At 38.8% G+C, this 20,044-nt stretch overlaps 2 protein-coding genes across 3 annotated transcripts in view; one reads left to right on the top strand and one right to left on the bottom strand.

Moving 5' to 3' along the window:
- Window positions 1-5,934, top strand: part of desi2 (desumoylating isopeptidase 2) — a 66,836-nt gene extending 60,902 nt beyond the window's left edge. Inside the window, exon 5 of the mRNA XM_034152361.1 lies at window positions 2,385-5,934. Coding sequence (XP_034008252.1) covers window positions 2,385-2,732 — 348 coding nt within the window. The 3' untranslated portion in view covers window positions 2,733-5,934. The remainder of the gene's footprint in view (window positions 1-2,384) is intronic.
- Window positions 5,935-6,843: 909 nt separating this feature from the next.
- LOC117499753 (cytochrome P450 3A30-like) lies at window positions 6,844-19,322 on the bottom strand. 2 transcript variants are annotated; one of them, XM_034152357.1, is made up of 13 exons: window positions 18,985-19,139; window positions 14,008-14,101; window positions 13,760-13,812; window positions 11,604-11,703; window positions 11,003-11,116; window positions 9,919-10,004; window positions 9,673-9,815; window positions 9,058-9,182; window positions 8,831-8,915; window positions 8,165-8,325; window positions 7,827-8,053; window positions 7,391-7,553; window positions 6,844-7,295 (listed from the first exon to the last, which is right to left on the bottom strand). In XM_034152357.1, exons 1-13 carry the CDS (start codon window positions 19,113-19,115, stop codon window positions 7,230-7,232), a joined length of 1,548 nt encoding a protein of 515 aa, XP_034008248.1. In that variant the 5' UTR covers window positions 19,116-19,139; the 3' UTR covers window positions 6,844-7,229. The 2 variants fall into 2 exon arrangements, with proteins under 2 accessions (XP_034008248.1, XP_034008249.1); XM_034152358.1 differs by lacking the exon at window positions 14,008-14,101 and having other exon boundaries at window positions 18,985-19,322.
- Between the last annotated feature and the right edge of the window lie 722 nt (window positions 19,323-20,044).

The raw sequence follows: 20,044 nt of genomic DNA, 5'->3' as shown, positions 1-20,044 counted from the left end.
AGCTTTGCCAACACTGTCTCGAGGTTCTGCAGATGGTCTTCCTCATCCACACCCGCTCACCAGGATGTCATCTAAATACACTGCCACAAAAGGAAATGCCTCGCAGGAGACCTTCCATTGTCCTCTGAAATATAGCTGGGGGCTGATGCTACTCCAAAAGGCAGTCTGTTGTATGTGAATAAGCCTCTGTGCGTATTCACTGTTAAGTATTTCTTTGATTCATCATCCATGAGTATTTGCTGGTATGCATGACTCATGTCCAACTTTGTGAACCGTTTTCCTCCTGTCAGTGCTGCAAACAGGTCTTCCATTCGGGGTATGGGGTATTGTTCAAGTGAGGAAACTGTATTTACAGTGAGCTTGTAGTCTCCACATAGCCTTACTGTCCCAACAGGCTTCAGTATTGGAACCACTGGTGCTGCCCATTCTGCATGTTTAACAGGTGAGATTACTCCTTCTTTCAACAATCTGTCTATTTCTTCATCTACTTTGGTGCGCATGGCGTACGGGACAGACCTCGGACGGAAGAAACGAGGGACTGCATCAGCCTTTACATGGATGGTAGCTTTCATACCTTTCAGTGTGCCAAGCTCCTCTTTGAAGACATTTTCATGTTTGCTCAGTACTTGCTGCAGCGATTTGTCCTCTGTCTTCAGGTGTTTCAGGACTCGGGATTTGTGTCTGAGCTTGATTTCTTTCCAACTCAGATGTATTTCCTCCAGCCAGCCTCTTCCCAGCAGGCTGGGGCCGTCCCCTTTAACCACAATGAGGGGCAAGTACCGACTTTGACGTTTGTATTTCACTTTAACAAGGGCAGCTCCGACCACATTAACAGGGTCACCTGTATAAGACTCGATGCGGATTTTGGTTGGTCTCAAACATGGACTTTTTGTGTCTTTCCATAGTCTTTGAAATGTCTGTTCATTCATTATTGTGAGACTACAGCCAGTGTCTATCTCAAAGTTAACAAACTTACTATCCAGCTTCACTTCAACCATGTATGGGTCTACTCGTCTCAGGTGCACTTCACTCATGCGTCCCAATCTGAACCTCATCTTATTCAGTAAGAATGTATCTTCTTCTGAGCTATCACTTTGGCTCCGTTGCTCTTGTACTTTATGAGAACGGTGATATGTGGTTTGCCTCCTTTCTCTCTTTGGGTCTGCATTTTTGTTGCTGTTTCCCTTCTGTGTAGATCTACTACGACAAGCTCTGGCAATGTGTCCTATTTTACCACATGCATGACATTTCTCTTGTTTAAACTTACAGTCTGCTGCTTCATGCTGGGTTCCCTTGCATCTGTAACACTCTTTGGTAGGTTCTCTGTGTGCATAAGCCTCCTGTGACTTTTATCCATTTTGAAGCATTTAGCTGTGGCCCCTTGGCTTTGTATCTCCTGTGCATTTTTATTTGCAGTCTCTGACGCCACAGCAATTGACAATGCTTTTTCAAATGTTAAATCCGCTTCTGATAAGAGTCGTCTCTGAATCCGATCTTCATTTATTCCACAGACGATCCTGTCTCTCAACCTCTGCTGCAAAGTGTTACCATAGTTGCAATCCTGCGCTAAACCGACGCAGCTCAGCCACGTATTCCATTACTGACTCATTTGGCTCACGGTTGCGGGAGTCAAACTTGTACCTTTGCACAATTTCACTAGGCTTTGGGTCAAAGTGATTTTTTAGCAGCTCCACAAGTTGTGTGTAAGTCTTATCCTTGGGCTTATCCGGACTGAGGAGGTTTTTCATAAGGCTGTATGTTGATGATCCCACAACACTTATTAATATGGCTCTTTGTCTGTCTCCATTTTCAATTGCATTAGCCTCAAAAAACTGTTCCAATACTTCACAGTATTCTTCCCACTTCTGATTTTTTGCATCAAAAGGTGCCAGCGTGCCAATCATTGCCATTGTGTGTCAATGAATCCTCTCCTCCACCCGCAGACTATGCTAATAATTTGAGCTAGCTGCCGCTAACGACCCAAACCTGCATGTAAGGTGCTAACCAGTCCGCTCGGCATGTCCTCTTTGATCCCGTATTGATCCTTGTCTTAATCCTCTTCTTAATCCTCGTCGCCAATAATATGTTGTATCTTGTGATCAATAATTGTATGTCCACAACATAAGAGTAGATTTAACTGGTTTTACTTTGGTAACATGCTTCCGGGACTTCCTCGTGGGAACATGTACAACAGGCTCTTTTAATACCAAGAGTGAATTTGCCCCCTGCTGGACAAATGCAATAACATGTAATAATAACACAAGGTAAGATACCACAACATTAAAAAAAGTGGATTTGGCACAATAGGTGACTTTAAAAAAATTATAAATTAAATTAAATCGCTAAACAACAACAACCTTTGTCTCTGTCCTCCCTCCCTTCAGATCCTATGTGGCAGGGAGGTCCCTCGCTGGGTGAACCGGCTGGCCTACTTCAGCTCCTGCGTGCCCTTCCTGCAGAGCTGCCTGCCCAAAGAGTGGCTGACCCCGGCCGCGCTGCAGTCCAGCGTCAGCCAGGAGCTGCACGGAGGGGGGGGTGGCGAGCTGGAGGAGGCCGAGGACGCCGCCGCCTCCGCCTCCCTGGCCTCCATGTCTCCCTGCTCCCCTTCCTCCTCCTCCAGCCCCTCCTCGCTGCCTCGCCACTCCCGCCACCAGCCGTCTCCCTGCTCACCTTCCTCCTCCTCCAGACCCTCCTCGCTGCCTCGCCACTCCCGCCACCAGCCGCGCCGATAAAAAGCTGCAAGGTCTGCTGGGAGACTGGACTTTAACAGAGACTTCCAGGTGACAGAATACCTGATGAGCCCTCGAGCAAGGCAGTGAGAAAATCAGCTGAATCTCGACGATGATACAGAGCGGCAGCAGGAGGAACTGGTGCTGCGGATAAAAGAAGGATCATCCCTCCGAAGGACGTGGCTGTGTCCCTCTGGTCTCTTTCTTTTTTTTTTACCGGACAACTTGAAGTGCAGAAGGCAGGTTGTTTAGCCATTAAAGTGTTTGAATATTTACCAGCCACACTCAGATTCTACCAGCCGCTAGTTGGTGGATGGTGCTAATCCCTGTCTTGTTTAAATGGAAACCAGTGACAGAGGATGCTGAAAAAGGAGTGTAGGTCAGGACTGCATTTTAACAACCTGATTTGTTTTGAGTAATCTTAGCTGATATTTCCAATTTCACAATCCAAAAAGAACCTGGGATGTAATATAATGACATGTTAAAGAAATAATGATTATCATAGATTTATCAGTTTATTTCCTCTTTTTTAACTTATCAAGTACTGTATGGACTTACCTATTCAGGCTATGAGGTTCCTTTCAAAAACACACTTCTATGGTGCTATTTAGGATCTTTGTATATCAAATCCATCTCTTTTTTTTATTAAAGCACTGAGGTTTTGGTCTCAACACTTGGTGCTAGTTCTTTCATTTTGTCACACCGAATCGTGATTGCTATCTGAAGACAAAGAGACATTTGTTTTTAAAGTTTTAAAATACCTCTAGCTGGTATACTTTGTGGCTGGTAAATGTTGACACTTCAGACAGCTTTTGTTAAGATGTCCTTCAAATGTTAAAAGCAGCAGGTGGAGTTTATACAATTTGCCTCAACATGCTGTGTGTGAATCAGGACCTCAACCTTTTCTTATGTTTCTCTCACAGCAGGCTGGATAGACTTACCTACAATCAGTCTCACTTTCGTCAAACACAACATAGACACAAAGAAACTGATCCACAACCTGTGTCTTAAATCATGGGTTCATTTCCCGGTATTTTTGGCTTCACACATCCCTGTTCTTGTTCCTTTTTTTGGTGTCAAATCTGTATCAGCAGTTGTCAGGAATCTGTAGCAGCTCATAAAATCCTTCCTGCCTATCAAGGGATAACCTGACGTGATTTGAAAAATCCATTAAAGCAGATATTTTAAATACATTTTTTAATAGTTATGTAAAATTAACCATCTTTCTTTACCAATAAAACATTGTTAAAAATAAAATACATTCTAAGACTTAAGTTGCAGGGCAGGCAGGAACCTAGAGAAAACGCTTGTAAACAGAAAGTTCTGGGGTTGAAGTAAAAAAAATGTTTTCTGAGTAGCAACTGCCAAGGTGCCTTTGAGCAAGGTACTCAACCCAAAAGGGTTTCAGTGGCCAACAGTAGAAGACTGTGGTTGTACTGGACTGCTCCCAGTGTGCAAGTGTGTTCATCTGTTCAAGTTGCAAAATGTTTGGTCTTTACCGGAATGATTCAAGGTTCAAGTTTACATTAGAGACACGATGTCATAATGTACGTAAATGTGTGAAGACGACATGACGATATGAAGCGGAGGAATTTAAGGAAGTGTGTGTCTTAAATGGGAAACGAAACCTTCTGACCCTCCATCAGCCTGCACTCCTGACATTTTTCTCACATCGGTGTTTGGTTAGGGGCGATGCACATTACAAAAACATTAAAGGTTTTATTTCAAGCACTTTTACTTTCATTTTATATGTGGAAAAAACAAACGGAAATCAACATATTCTATCATTTACTCAGACAATTCATTGAACGTCTCAATCACTTGAAAACTATTTTACATGTAACAACAAAACATCCTGCATTTTGGGTGTCGTCCCAAACAAGAGCAGTGGACGCTGTTTTCACCTTTTTTAGTGAGGAATGAACTACAAGCTGGAAAACTGTCATATATATATTTTTTTGTTTGTTTAAAAATCCTTTAATGTATTTCTATGACATATGGACTCTGGCCTTTTTTGTTTATGTTTGATAAACTCAGGACTCCAAAAGGCTTTGTAATATAAAACTTACATTTTTTTTATCCCACATTTTGTTTGCATTGTTGATTGCTTTTTCTAATGCAGTAGTCACTCCATAGAGCTTTTCAAGATCGCACTGTGGCAGTGCATTTTTATACTCTCTTTGATAAAAGAGCTTTTGTTTACAACCTGGATGTCTGGATGTGAGCCTGTGCTGCTCGCTGTGTTCCTGTATGTGCATGAATGTGTGAGTGTGTGGGCACACTTGTATTATAAATGGTTAGTATCAACAAGCTGCCAACTGGGCCAATTTCCCTTCATCAAACACACACGCACACACACACTTGATTCTTTACAAACGTAGCAGTATTTCAGAGGTTTTGTTTCAAAGATATTGCCACATCCTCAAAACATTTGATATATTTTTAATCAAGTGAATTTGTTTGTCTGTAATCTGGATTGAGTATATTGTCAGATTATTCAGCAGATGTTAACTACTGGTTAAAAGATCATTTTCTACACTTTATAGAAAGCAAAATCAGTGATATTTGTTATAACACCAGCATATTTATGATTTGGAGGATTTAACTTGGTGTATTATGAACTCCATTTTAATTGTTTACGTTTTAGTAAATTTGAATTAAACACAGACACTCTGCCCATGTCGGCGCCTTCTGCTGGCTGTTAACTGTACTGTTACCTGTCTGTGGTTAACACTGAGGTTTCCCTGAACATTCACAGTTTCAGATTATTTCTGTATGTTGACAAATAAAAAGACATGTCTCCATACACCAACTATCCACCAGCTGCCAAATGCTGAGGTTGAAAATGATGACTTTATGTTAATATTTCAACATTTAAATTTACACAAATCACCATAACTGAGGCCAAAGATAGATATCAATTCACAGCTCTTCTTTGATAACAGCCATCGAATTGTCATCATTAAACCTCCAGAGCTACTTTGGTTATTTAATTATAGCAATCGTGTTATCAAATGGTTATTTGTGTGGCTTTTGCTATTCATTATACATTTGTGAACCATGAATGTAGGTTGGGAAACCTCAGTTATTCATACCCCAGAAAAACTTGACTTTTGCTGTTTCACAGTAAACTTTCACAAAGCCTTCAGATGAGTGGACCCAATTTGTACCCTGTTGTAAAGTTATTAAAGAAAACTATACTATATGTGACTGCTACTCTGTGTCGAGGCTATTTTGGTAAATTAGTTTATTGGTTGGTTATGTTACTCTACATACAGTTTAGTTGCAGCTGCACAGGAAATATGTTTTAGTGGTTGCAGGTGATTTAGCTACAGGTTTCTCACAACGAAAATTAAACAGAATAAATCTTTATGGCTAGATACTATTTTTAATGTAGTTTAAGTGCTTTTGATCAAAAATAATATTTTTACATTTTGGGAAATAGGCTAATTCGCAATCTTTCTGAGTCAATTATATTGAATACGAAGTTCTAGGGTCAGACGACTGCTAGCATAAAAACTAGCATACGTTAGCATTACAACTAGCCTACATTAGCATATCAACTAAAAGTGGGAGGCATAGCTAGCCTAGCTATTTTCAAAGGTACAGTAAACGTAAGTTGCTATCACTTCCTAAAGTTTACGAATATACAAAATATGTATATTCAATTAATACAACGTGTAAGTGTAAAAATGGTCATTAAAAGGTTAGGCTATGTGCTGGTCAAAAGGTGGTCAATGTCTTCATGTAGAGAAAATAAATGCCATAGGTCGACACAGTGGCTGGATTGACCATTAGAATTTGTATTTTCTCCCAGTGTCAGTACTTTATTTTAAGTACTCTGTTTTACGACTGCAACACGTTTAGCTAGATTTTAGCCTCTAAATTGCCCACCCATTAAAATGTCAGTATGAAAGAGAACATAAACAAACATATTTGCTTTTAACATCCCAGTGTTTGTAATCAGAGGTGGGCAGTGGTAGGCTAAATGTTTCAAACAAAACACAAAAAAGATTGTTCACTCGTCCACATAGTAAAATATAATTCATATGAAGTGGTGTAAGCGTTGTGAAGATGAGCAAGCCACTAGAGGGAGACAAATACCAATACAAGATAGAGCAACTGACATCAGTGTATTACTGGTTGTATTGTTTTAGATTAGGGGCACTCATGATACCCATAATCACCACAACTTTGATATTTACGAATTGCAATACTGATCTTGTTGTTAATATACACATGATGATATATTGAGTAAATAATCCAGCAACTCTTAAATCATCAATCACTTTAGCATGTTTCTGCAAAGTTAGGACGACAGACTTTTCAAAATGTATAATGGCAGAAAAGCAAATCTAATGCAAAATAAGATGAAACAATATAGACCAATTTATTGTACATCCCCTGAGCCTAAAAAGGCAATACTTTCTCCTCTTCCCCCTTTAATTACATTACATATTGATATAAAGCGAGTTATATTCAGAGATTCTCCCGTTTGGGCTATTGTTTCCTGGGAACAAATTGTAGTTTTATTGGCTGTTCTGTCCAGCTGAACTCCAAAGGAATCTAAAGGAAGAAAACCATTTTAAATCAAGGACATGACAGTCTGAATGCACATGAATGTGTGTGTTGCTTTGCATGAATATGTGTGTTACTCTTACCACGGTGTCTTTGCATGTCTCCACAGAGTAATCCTGCAGGAGACGGACAAGAACCATCTTCATGGTGAGGACGGCGTAGCGCATCCCAACGCAGTTGCGAGGACCGAGCCCAAACGGCATGTAAGCGTACGGGTTCACCTCCTCCCCGCTGTCTTTATTGAACCTGCACACACACACACACACACACACACACACACACACACACACAATTTTTTAAGTCAGTACACATCTCTTTTACACTGTACCTTTTATCTAGGTTACATAAAATGTGTTTCTATTCCTATTGGTGCCTTTTGTTTTTAAACATTTCTTTAATTTTTATAAATGGTATAGTTTTATGACTTGTCTGTTTATTAAGTGGATCAGTATAAGCAAGTAAAATGGAACATTTTAACCTCTACAATTTCATGACAGCTGTTACGCTGTCTTCTTTTACCTTTCCGGTCTGAAAAGCTCAGGTGATCTCCAGAAGCGCGGGTCCATGTGTAATATCGTCACAGGGATGGCCACGATAGTTCCTTCAGGGATGGTGATGCCGTGGAACTGGGACGTTTTCTTGCAACTCCTCTCAATTCGAGGTGCAGTGGGAAGCAAACGCATCGACTCACAAATGACCTGATCCAGGTACTGAAGACCGATCACATCATCGTATGAAATGGGAGCCTATGGGTGGGAGGTAAAGGAAGCATCGCACACGAAAATACAGATGAGGATTAGAACAATATACCATTTTGAAAAGTTGATCAAATATGGCAGAGAATCACATTTTCGTACATCTCTTGGTATGCTGGCATCGATTTCTTCCTGCAGGGTCTGCAATGCATCCGGGTTGGTGGCCAGATTGTAAAGGATGTTAGTGATGGTGATACTGGTGGTATCGGAGCCTGCAAAGATGAAAATGAAGGCCTGGGAAAGCATCTCGTGCTCAGTCAAACCTACAACAAAACGAAGCAAAACATCCAGGTTGAAAAATACTTTCACAAGTGGAGAGGTTTTGACATTGGGTTGCCGTGGCTCAGGGGGGTAAAAGTCCTTGCAGTCAACAGGTTGAATGTGTGTGAACGTTAGTAAACACATTTGTTAGTAAGAATACTAAGCAGGTGCCTCCTCTACCTCAGTATGAATGTGTGTAAATTGGTGAGTGCTCCTTTGTTTACGTCCGTGACATAGACACACTTTGTAACAGTCATGCTTCTATTGGTAAGCTCCAACACATAGTAGAGGCACAAAATACAAATATGAACCTGAACAGGAGGATAATATGTCCTATTTAAGTGGACTGGAAATGTCTGTGCCTATTAGCTGTGTTTTTTTGTGTCTGTTGTTTGTATACAGAACTGTAATGTAAATAGATTGTCATGCGCCTGTCCTGAAAGGAATGACTTCATTCTTGATTGTTAACTCGACTTTCGTGAATTATTACTGTGTTTGCAATCATACCTTTACTTGGCTGATCTTCTTCACTCTTTATGTCCGTTTCTTGTATCTCATTCTGAAGCATCACATGCAGGAAGTCCCCTCGACTCTAGATCAGCACAACATCCACATCAATATACAACATTGCTATTAATCTTCTTGTCTAACTCTATACAGGAAAGCTTATTTTTCAAAAATGTCATTGCAAACTTTTTAACACTTGTTTCACTTAGAACAGATTAAATGCTTACAGATTCCTCTGCTTGATGCTCATCTTTAAATCTCTTCATAATGTTATAGAAATATTTCACGCTGAGGCTTGGCATGATTTCAATTTTCAGGGCCTTCAACAGTTTATCAGCAGAGGGAAACATCGCTGAAAAGAGGGAAAAAGGTTGTTAATTATAATGTCATACTGGTGATCCCAAGGTACTAATACCATTACATATTCTCCTCTTTAAAGGTGGGGTAGGTAAGTTTGAGAAACCGGCTCGAGATACACTTTTTGTTATATTCCATGGAATGCTCTTAACATCCCGATAGCAATGAATATCTTAAGTGCTTTGACAAAAAATCCATAAAAAAATGTCATCTGTGGAAGCCGTAGTACTGTAAAAAGCACGACCAATCATTTTAGCCGGCCCGGCTAAAATAACTGGATGGCCTACCTGCCTGTCAGCCTTCCATCTGTGCACAAACTTATCTCGTGCCCTCATTGGTCATGTGCGCGTTCGTGTGTGTTGGAGGAGGGGCTCTGTAAGGAAGTGGCAGATTTTCTCCGGTTGTGTATTTTCAAATTCTAGCTCACTCGAGCTGGTTTCTCCAAAATTACCTACCCCACCTTTAACAGAGTTAAAAGGACATACTCAATAATAGCAAAAGCCACATTTTAAAGTTAAGAATCTTCTTGATGTGGACATTAATTGGGTCATCTGGATCGTTTATGGAGTTTGCCTCGACACTAAAAGATGCACTGGTCACAGCGTCCAAACTGTAAGGTCCCACGAATCTATAGCAAAAAGAAAATATGTTTTCTTTAAGGATCTAACATGTATTAGGTGCAGTTTTGATATATTTAATGAGCAACAATGCAGGATATGCTTGCAACTTACTGTTTGATATCGATGGGTTCATCCAAATTCATTTTTCCAAGTTTTTCAGTGAGTTTGTCTGCATAGCGAGAAACGATGGGGAAAACCTTTAAAAAAGGAAGAAGAGATGCTTTATGTTGATAATCTACTTTGCATTGTATGTATGTATTTCTGTCGTTAGTAACAATGTATCTCAGTGGGTATATGTGGAAGACTGTAGATACATGTATGTAGAGAAAATAAAAAGGATCAAATAAAACGTTATTAATCCAGAAACTATTTCTGTGGCAGAGGTTGCTAATAAAAAATAAATACTAATAAGATACATCTATACTGTGGGGGAAACTTCTGAAGCAATTGGAGTCAGGACTCAAAGAGAGACACGATGGAGAGCTGGAGCTTTGATGGCAAACACTGACGGTTATTGGAGCTTCGGCCGGAGAATTCACAAGACATGTCACGGGCCACGAGTTGACCACACGGTTGAGATGCCACAATCAATTCTGAAGAACCCTCCTGTAGTTCCAGGTTTGAACTAGTTCGGAGTGTAATAATCAACATGCTTCAATAGATAGACTAAACAGCTGAGGACACTGAATCACATTTGTTGTCGCTTATGACTCGGGGTCATCTACACCCCGAGAAGGATGTGTTCCAGGTGTCCCACAACAATAACTATCTCTGACCGACAGTTGCCCGGTCACAAACTGGCAACATCAACAAAATGCTAGGGCAGCCCCTCCTTAAGGGAGATAGCATGCTGCCCAAGGCTGGGCATCTGCGTCAGAGGGCAAAAGGTAAACATCTATGGAAATTATTCCCTGACATATACATGTATAAGTAAACTTTTTTTAAATAGGAAGTAATACTTCCAGTACATCTTTAGACCAACAATACAATACGATAGATTTTGTAAAATAACTTAACAAGTAATTCTGAGAGTACTGTTGGCAATCATATTATAACATCTTTAAAGAGTGATGCAAATGAGAGTAATATTGCACATTAAAGTGCAGAATTATTACTGAATAAAGATGAATTTGTATAGCTGCACAAGGTAAAAGAGAGCCGATTGCAGAAGCAGTTGTGAGTTTAGAAATTAAACCTGTTTGAGTCGTCCACTGGTGAAGCATGGGGACAAAGTGCTCCGGATTCTTTTCCACCTTTCATCTTTAACGCTTATAATTCCATCCTTCAAAGCTGGATCCCCTATAACTTCCTGTGAACGTAAATACAAACACACCGAATGCTCATATTCTTGCACAGAAGAGTTCCTCCAACATGTTACCCTTGTCTTGGTCAAATAAATAATAAAATATAAAATAATATAAAATAATCTGTTCAATATTTAATATTCCATCTGTCATATATTTATGTATATATAATACCTTGTTAAATTCAACATGTATATTTTCTACTTTCTTGTTTATTTCTTGTCTTGAATTTGTATTGTACAATGCCGTGTCTTTTTATGCTGCTGCAACGCAAACATTTCTCAAATTGGGATCAATAAAGTACTATCTTATCTTATTTGATCTTATAGCTGGATTATCCTACTGTATGTAACTATTTTAATGATTTCAACAAAGCACAGGGATAACATATGTGAGCCTGTGTTAATCCTGACTCAAGGTGTTATTTACCATGACCTGCTGAAATTGAATGTATTCTTGTGTACGATAACAGCAACAAGATGAGTCTCTTACCCTCCGGTTGGTAAACACAGAGTAGCACTCTTTCACCAGCACAGTTTTAATAATCTCAGGGTCAGCCACCATCAAAACGGGTTGTCGGAAATCAAACAACCTGCACGGAAAACACAACATCATCACAGTATTAAGTTTGAGATATTGATTAAAAATGACCTCATTAAATGAATCAAAATGTTAGCAAAGAAATATATTTATCTTTCAACACTGGGCTATTCATAGCTTAAATAAACGTTAGTGCTGTTATCAAATGTGCATGCTGTAAAATGTCACAATATCAAACAGTCATTTCGTCATCTTTATATCCTACTAAGGTTATATTATACAACGTGACATATAAAAGAAAAACGTTTTAGTTGTCATGTTACCACCAACAGACAGATTTCCCCTTTCCTTTCCTTTCTGTCCTTCTCCATGGATTATGATTTATGTTGTGACCCTAGGGAAGGAGGTTGATTCCTAGTTTGTAGGTACTTTTACAGTAAAGACAGTGGTGTAATTTTGGGGTACATGTACTTTACTTGAGTATTTCCATTTTTACGCTACTATACTTCTCCTCCACTACAGTTTGGGCGACATTGTACTTTTTAATCCTCTACATTTATTTGAGAACACAAGTTACTCTACATATTCAGAGTATTAGCTAATACCAAATAAATAAACATTGATATATAATGAGTTGTGATGAAAACATTAATTCATCAATAATAATAATCCAGTAATTTAATATACATGATTCTGAAATGTGCTTTTGCGCAAAATAAGTACTCTTACTTTTGGCAATTCACATATATAATGCCAATACTTTTGCATTTTTACCTAAGTAAGACTTTAAATGCAGGACTTTCACTTGTAACAGTATTTGTACACTGTACTTTTTTTTTCTTTTTTTTTTTTTAAACCTTTATTTAACCAGATAAAAAACATTGAGATAAAATCTCATTTTCAATGCTGACCTGGCCAAGAAGGCAGCAACGTTACACATAACACATAACACAAACATATAAAATACAGAGAACATAAAGAAAACAAAAGACGAAAAAGCAGTCACTACATTGTGCACATTAGGACAATAAAAAAAGTACACTACTTGTTACTGCAAGAGCAGCTGGTGGTGAGGACTTCAGACAACTTCAATTTAAAACATGAAATAGAGACAAGTGCCCTCAGTTTAAGGCGTGATTGAAGGTCATTCCAAGACCAAGGACCATAATAAGAAAGACTCCTTTTTCCAGCCTCAGTCCGTACAGTAGGTACCTGGAACCGTATCCAGGCACTGGATCTGAGTTTGTAAGAGTCACAAACTGGGGCAAATCTGACACATATGTAGAGTGGAAGCTTACCTAAAATGGCTTTATACATTAATAAAAACCAGTGCTGCATCCTACGCATAGTAAGTGAGGACCATCCAGTTAGGCTATACAATGTGCAATGATGAGTCCTATAGGGTGCTGTAACCCTAACCCTAACCGTAACACTTCTTCCACCACTCAGTAAAGAGCTGAGTACTATTTCAACTCCCAATACCAATGCCACTCAGTAGATAGTGAGGAAAGGAAATTAAAACTGTTTAAAATACCAAAATAAATATAAACTGGTTAAGATAATAAACCAGGTCACATCATTTTATGTTGATGTGTATTTATGATTTATTTTTCCCCCCAAAACTTAATGTATGGCAACAAATGTATGTACAAAATAGCTTTAAAGTTTGAAGCTTTTTTTTATAGCATTGATAATTAAATTCCTAATCTGCATTCGAATGCTAAGCAGCTTTTTTTCTCCTTTTCCATCCTGTTTAAATCCGTAATGATCTGCCCGGTTGCAAAATTAAATAAAGATTAGACTACACTATATATTATTTGAATTATTAGATGTATATAATAAGATTCCAGTGGTGGCTGTGTAGAGCTGTTTCAGACTTGTGCCATCCAGAAATGATATTAATCCAACGTCCAAAAAGTCCAAAAGTCAACATTGATTAAAAAAAAGTATAATATCTTTGTCGACAAAATATTCTGCATGCACCTGTATGAACAAGGGTGTCGGGCAGCATTCTAACCACACATTACATTTATACAACAACAATAACATATCTATTTTGGCTCAAAATAGCCAATCGCAATAAGAGGACAGCTAAAGCTACAACTCACCCCCAGACGTCCCCATACTTGGCATGGCACTCACTGTCAAAAGCAAGCAACCCCTGCAATGAAACGTAGAACAACGTGTTAAAGGTTAAAGGAGCAAAGGTTAAATGATCAAGTGTACGGATTAGCCATGGTCACTGCCTGCTGAGTTAAGTTATAATAAATAAAAAAGACAATATACCTCTTCAATGTGTATCTCAATTTACTCATTTTACATACCAGTCTTTAAGGATTGTGCGTATTTGTATTACCTTCTTATAGTGTAAAATCGTTCCTAAAAAGGGCAAATTCGTCGGTCCGGGTATTCCAAGTTTTTTGAAATGCCTATACGGCCAAGTGCCATACCTGTATTATATAAAAAAGAAAAGAAAATATATACTGTGGAGGTTTCCATATTGGGTTATGTCATTCAAATGAAAGTTAATATAATCAAATATAATTTTGTATAATCCACAATGAAAAATGCATTATATTTTCACAAAGCTCTATACGTTCACTCTATAATTGTGAGGTACTAGTAATTTCCTTTTCAGCTACTTTGTACTTTTACTCCACTACAATTATTTAGTACCTTTAGTTACTTTGCAGATATAGATTAATTATAACAAATGGGATCAAGACTTTAGCTACATCTGGATTAAATTCACCAGCAGTAAATTAATTAATTAAAATGGGTTCCACATTTACCAGCTTGATAAACATATGAATACATCAACATTTTACTCAAAACATATAATGTTCTGAAAATGTGTCAATCTGCATAATGAGTACTGTTACTTTTGCGACTTTAAGTATATTTGATGCTAATACTACTGCAGTCAAGCCAGCCTCCACTTCGGAAAACACAGTTAAGCCAGCATCCGCGTTGTTTTGCGGTGCGCGAATATCCTATGCATTACGGTAGCGGTCTGGAAAAACTGCCTTCAAAATAAAAGTGCTCACTCGGTCAATAACAATTATACCAAACATATTAAAATATGTACTATATAGGCCTAATGTGATCAATAATAATGTAAGACAAACTACGTATAACTACCACATTATAACTGACTGAATGTAAAACGTAAAGAGTTTCAAAATAAAAGACCTTTGAAGTCTCATATATGAGCTATCATCCCTCTGTTTTTAGATGAGAATAAAACAAAAACTGTCCAGTATCAAAGACTAATATCACTTCAGGGTGATAGCAGGACACCCCATCTAGTCACTCAGAGAAAATCACAATCTGATGTAGAGTTTCAAAATAAAAGACCTTTGAATTCTCATATATATGAGCTATCATCCCAGTTATAATGAATGACAGTCAGTTATAATGTGGTAGTTATACGTAGTTTGTCTTACATTATTATTGATCACATTAGGCCTATATAGAGTGGCGAAGTCACGCCCACCTACTTCCGGGTAATGGGACCTTATTTCGGAAAAATTATGCATTGAAGTCAATGGGGAGAGAAAACTTATCTTTCGATCCCGTTTGAATTGTGCCATGAATTACACATATGATGTTTGTCAATCTTAAAAAATAATTTCCATGTAAAAAAAGTCACAGTTTGTCGTAAAACTGTTGAAATATAAGACTATGAAAAATACGTAACTAGAAAGACTACAAATCCCAGAGTCGCGTAAGTGATGTCACAATTGTTTTCCTCCACCATTCAGATACCTAAGATCAGCGCAATATAGATATAATCTATCTATATGGCGCTGGCTAAGATAAGATAACTTTAACAAGATGCCTGTGTGCTTAGTACCAGGTTGTTATTATACCAGCAATGGGTCTTGCTCGTTCTTTTGCTTCCCGTCTGATGAAAGGACCAGGAGTGGCTTGATCAAGTTAGCTACCTAGCTAGTAGCTAGCACGTTAGTTAGCATTACAGCCTTGTCATTTTTATTAGCCTTAACATGAAGTAACATTAAGTAACCCAAAATGTTAAACAGTAAGAGTAGTAGTCATATTTCGTGACCCTTTGAATAGTACTGTCACCGGTGTGATCATTCTATAATACACCATTTAAGCCCGGGGGAGAAATGCTAACGCTAACGTTAGCATCGGCGATCTTCTCTACTTCATGCTATCTGCACAAATGGTTGACATTAAACATTAAAACGACCAGACAGTTCAGAGAGAATCAAAGGAAGGCAGGCAGGCAGCTTTGCATGACATTCTTCAGGACATGTTTCATTGTGGTGATAGTGAGGATAGTCAATCGTTTTGTTGACAAGACAGTAGTGACGGCCATCTTGGTGACGTGTGTTGTTGACCAGAGATGTAGTTCATTGAGCGTTTCACACAAACAAATGTGTTACTTCACAGTTTTACGACACATTTTTTTTTTTTTGACTTGCAAAATTATCTTTTAAATTGACAAACATCATATGTGTAATTCGTGGCACAATTCAAATGGGATCGAAAGATAATCTTTCTCTCTCCATTGACTTCAATACATAATTTTTCCGAAATAAGGTCCCATGAATTGTGCCACGAATTACACATATGATGTTTGTCAATTTAAAAGATAATTTTGCAAGTCAAAAAAAAAAAAAATGTGTCGTAAAACTGTGAAGTAACACATTTGTTTGTGTGAAACGCTCAATGAACTACATCTCTGGTCAACAACACACGTCACCAAGATGGCCGTCACTACTGTCTTGTCAACAAAACGATTGACTATCCTCACTATCACCACAATGAAACATGTCCTGAAGAATGTCATGCAAAGCTGCCTGCCTGCCTTCCTTTGATTCTCTCTGAACTGTCTGGTCGTTTTAATGTTTAATGTCAACCATTTGTGCAGATAGCATGAAGTAGAGAAGATCGCCGATGCTAACGTTAGCGTTAGCATTTCTCCCCCGGGCTTAAATGGTGTATTATAGAATGATCACACCGGTGACAGTACTATTCAAAGGGTTCACGAAATATGACTACTACTCTTACTGTTTAACATTTTGGGTTACTTAATGTTACTTCATGTTAAGGCTAATAAAAATGACAAGGCTGTAATGCTAACTAACGTGCTAGCTACTAGCTAGGTAGCTAACTTGATCAAGCCACTCCTGGTCCTTTCATCAGACGGGAAGCAAAAGAACGAGCAAGACCCATTGCTGGTATAATAACAACCTGGTACTAAGCACCAGAGGTGTGGACTCGAGTCACATGACTTGGACTCGATTCAGACTCGAGTCACCAATTTGATGACTTTGGACTCGACTTGACAAAATCACAAAACACTTGCGACTCGACTTGGACTTGAACACCAATGACTCGGGACTTGACTTGGACTTGAGCCCTCTGACTTGAGGTGACTTGATAATTTAATTCAGGGGTCTCCAACACGCCGATCGCGAGATGCCGCTAGAAGAGCAGATTCCCGTCGGGGAGAGCAGAATCTCCAGCCGCTTCTACTCTTGCTGAGAATCCTTGCAGGCAGGGGCGGGTCTTTATTTAGCTGAGCCACCATGCGGCCAATCATATGAGGACACACTAGGATCATACCATTATGTGAAAGAAGGGTGGGGGGCAGACGCTCCAAAGACAGCAGGTGTAGTGGTACAGGCCAGCTACACAGAGCGACGGGGAGACAGATTTAAATGCAAGCGCGTCGGAAAAAGTCAAGAAATTAGCGAAAACCGAAAAAAGAAGCAGCATCTGGCTGCATTTCAATGATATTGGAGAAAGCAAAGCTGAGTGCAGGATTTGTAAAATGAAAATAACCTTCAGAGCAGGGTTTTTTTTTGGTAACCACTCAGGATTTATTGTCAGAGGTGGGAGAAGTTCAGATCTTGTACTTGAGTAAAAGTACCAGAGTGTAGGAATACTCGGTTACAATAAAAAGTCCTGCATTCAAAATGTTACAAGTAAAAGTACAAAAGTATTAGCATCAAAATACAGTTAAAGTACCACCTGCAGAGGGATCTAGATTCAGGTGTTCTTTTCCCCATAGAGACGCCTCGCTGCACATTATCCCTTGCATAAAGATAGATTGTGGGTCCCTTATAACATGTTGTACACAGTGGAAATAAACATTCTGGTTACCTCAACATCAGAGATCTTATCAATTAAACTCCTTCTGAATCAAACCGTCACGGTAGCATTACCTTACTGATCCCTCTTACAATAGAAGAAAACATGTTACTTTACCAGCAGAGAGAAAATAGATTATTACAGTATTAATGTGACTAATAAAGAGCAGTTTAATTATTAAGTATTATTCTGTTGATCGGTGTCATTACATTTGGTGAAAAGCACATAATGACTTGTTTAAGACTCGTTTTGTCAAAGTTTAGGACTTGGACTTGACTTGAACTTGCCCATCCTGACTTGAGACTTGACTTGGACTTCAGCACAAAGACTTGAGACTTGACTCGGACTTGAGCGCAAAGACTTGAGACTTGACTCGGACTTGCAAAACAATGACTTGGTCCCACCTCTGCTAAGCACACAGGCATCTTGTTAAAGTTATCTTATCTTAGCCAGCGCCATATAGATAGATTATATCTATATTGCGCTGATCTTAGGTATCTGAATGGTGGAGGAAAACAATTGTGACATCACTTACGCGACTCTGGGATTTGTAGTCTTTCTAGTTACGTATTTTTCATAGTCTTATATTTCAACAGTTTTACGACAAACTGTGACTTTTTTGACATGGAAATTATTTTTTAAGATTGACAAACATCATATGTGTAATTCATGGCACAATTCAAACGGGATCGAAAGATACGTTTTCTCTCCCCATTGACTTCAATGCATAATTTTTCCGAAATAAGGTCCCATTACCCGGAAGTAGGTGGGCGTGACTTCGCCACTCTATAGTACATATTTTAATATGTTTGGTATAATTGTTATTGACCGAGTAAGCACTTTTATTTTGAAGGCAGTTTTTCCAGACCGCTACCGTAATGCATAGGATATTCGCGCACCGCAAAACAACGCGGATGCTGGCTTGACTGTGTTTTCCGAAGTGGAGGCTGGCTTGACCGCAGTCTAATACTGTAGTACTTTTTCTTGACTAACATTTTGAATACAGTACTTTTAATTGTTACAGAGTATTCCTGCTCTGTGGTATTTCTACTTTTACTAAAGTACAAGATTTGAGTACTTCTTCCACCTGCTCTGACCATGGATCAATATTGCCACAGGACAGCTTAACGGATCGTTACAGCAGGCCATTCAACGAGCCTCATAAAACCTGACAACACATTGCTATGACAGTTTAAAAACTACTCACAGATAAACCAGGGCGAAGAAGACAGCCAGCAGAGTCCAAGTAGTTGGTGACAACAAGGAAAAGGGAAACATCTTGACTGTGTGAGACGGAGAGCCTGACACACACTGGATGAATAATGAGAAAATGCGCATTAAAAAGTAACTGTTGATCCTTTGGGGGCGGAGCCACACCGCTGGAGAACCAGGAAGACATTCAAGGTGTTTATGTAATACACACATGACCAGTTTGGGCTGCTGGTTGGAAATGGACAATTGTGTCCCTCTCACCACTTTACATTAGGTTATTTTGTTAAAAACGGTTCTGAAAATAGCGTGCACAAAGAATTGTACACTTTGAGAACATGCACAATCTCGAGGACCACTAAGTGGTGCAACATGTTTAATATTAGTAATAATTGTATAGAGATTGGTAAAGCAATTGTTGCTCCAGCTTTGCAGCAGCGTGGCATGGTTACTGCACTAATTGTCAAAAAGTATTGTAAGCATTTGTATGTATGTATATATGTGTTGTTTGTGGGGGGCGCTTTAGTGTTTTTTTTAAATGTGAACAATTAAATTGAGCTAATCCAAAATACTTATTTAAAGTGTTTTTTTCCACCCTAAAGATACAGCTTTGGAAAAAATCAAGAGACCACTGCAGCATTATCAGTTTCTCTGGTTTTACTATTTATAGGTTTGTGTTTAAGTTAAATGAACATTTTTATTATTATTATTCTTTAAACTTCTGACAACATTTCTCTGTTGAGATGCATCACTTCTGAACATATTCATTATTAACAGCCTTATTTAACTTGATAGGGTGAACTTCTGTGCAAATAACTGCTTTTTTAATCATCCAGCTGACATGAAGCAGCATTCATATGTATTTGTCTTCAACAGGGCACAGGGCTGGACTGGCCATCTGGCATACCGGGCATTTTCCCGGTGGGCCGACGTGCCTTTTGGGCCGACACGTCATTTTTTTTTTTTTCTGAAGTCACGGCCCAATTATAGACGGGTAGATTGGCCCTCTGTTTAAATGTTTTTAGTAATTGACACTGGGCCGGCCCAATCAAATCTTT

Source organism: Trematomus bernacchii, unplaced genomic scaffold (assembly GCF_902827165.1).
Source record: "Trematomus bernacchii unplaced genomic scaffold, fTreBer1.1, whole genome shotgun sequence".
Taxonomy (NCBI): domain Eukaryota; kingdom Metazoa; phylum Chordata; class Actinopteri; order Perciformes; family Nototheniidae; genus Trematomus; species Trematomus bernacchii.
This window is presented reverse-complemented; position numbering and strand designations above follow the sequence as displayed.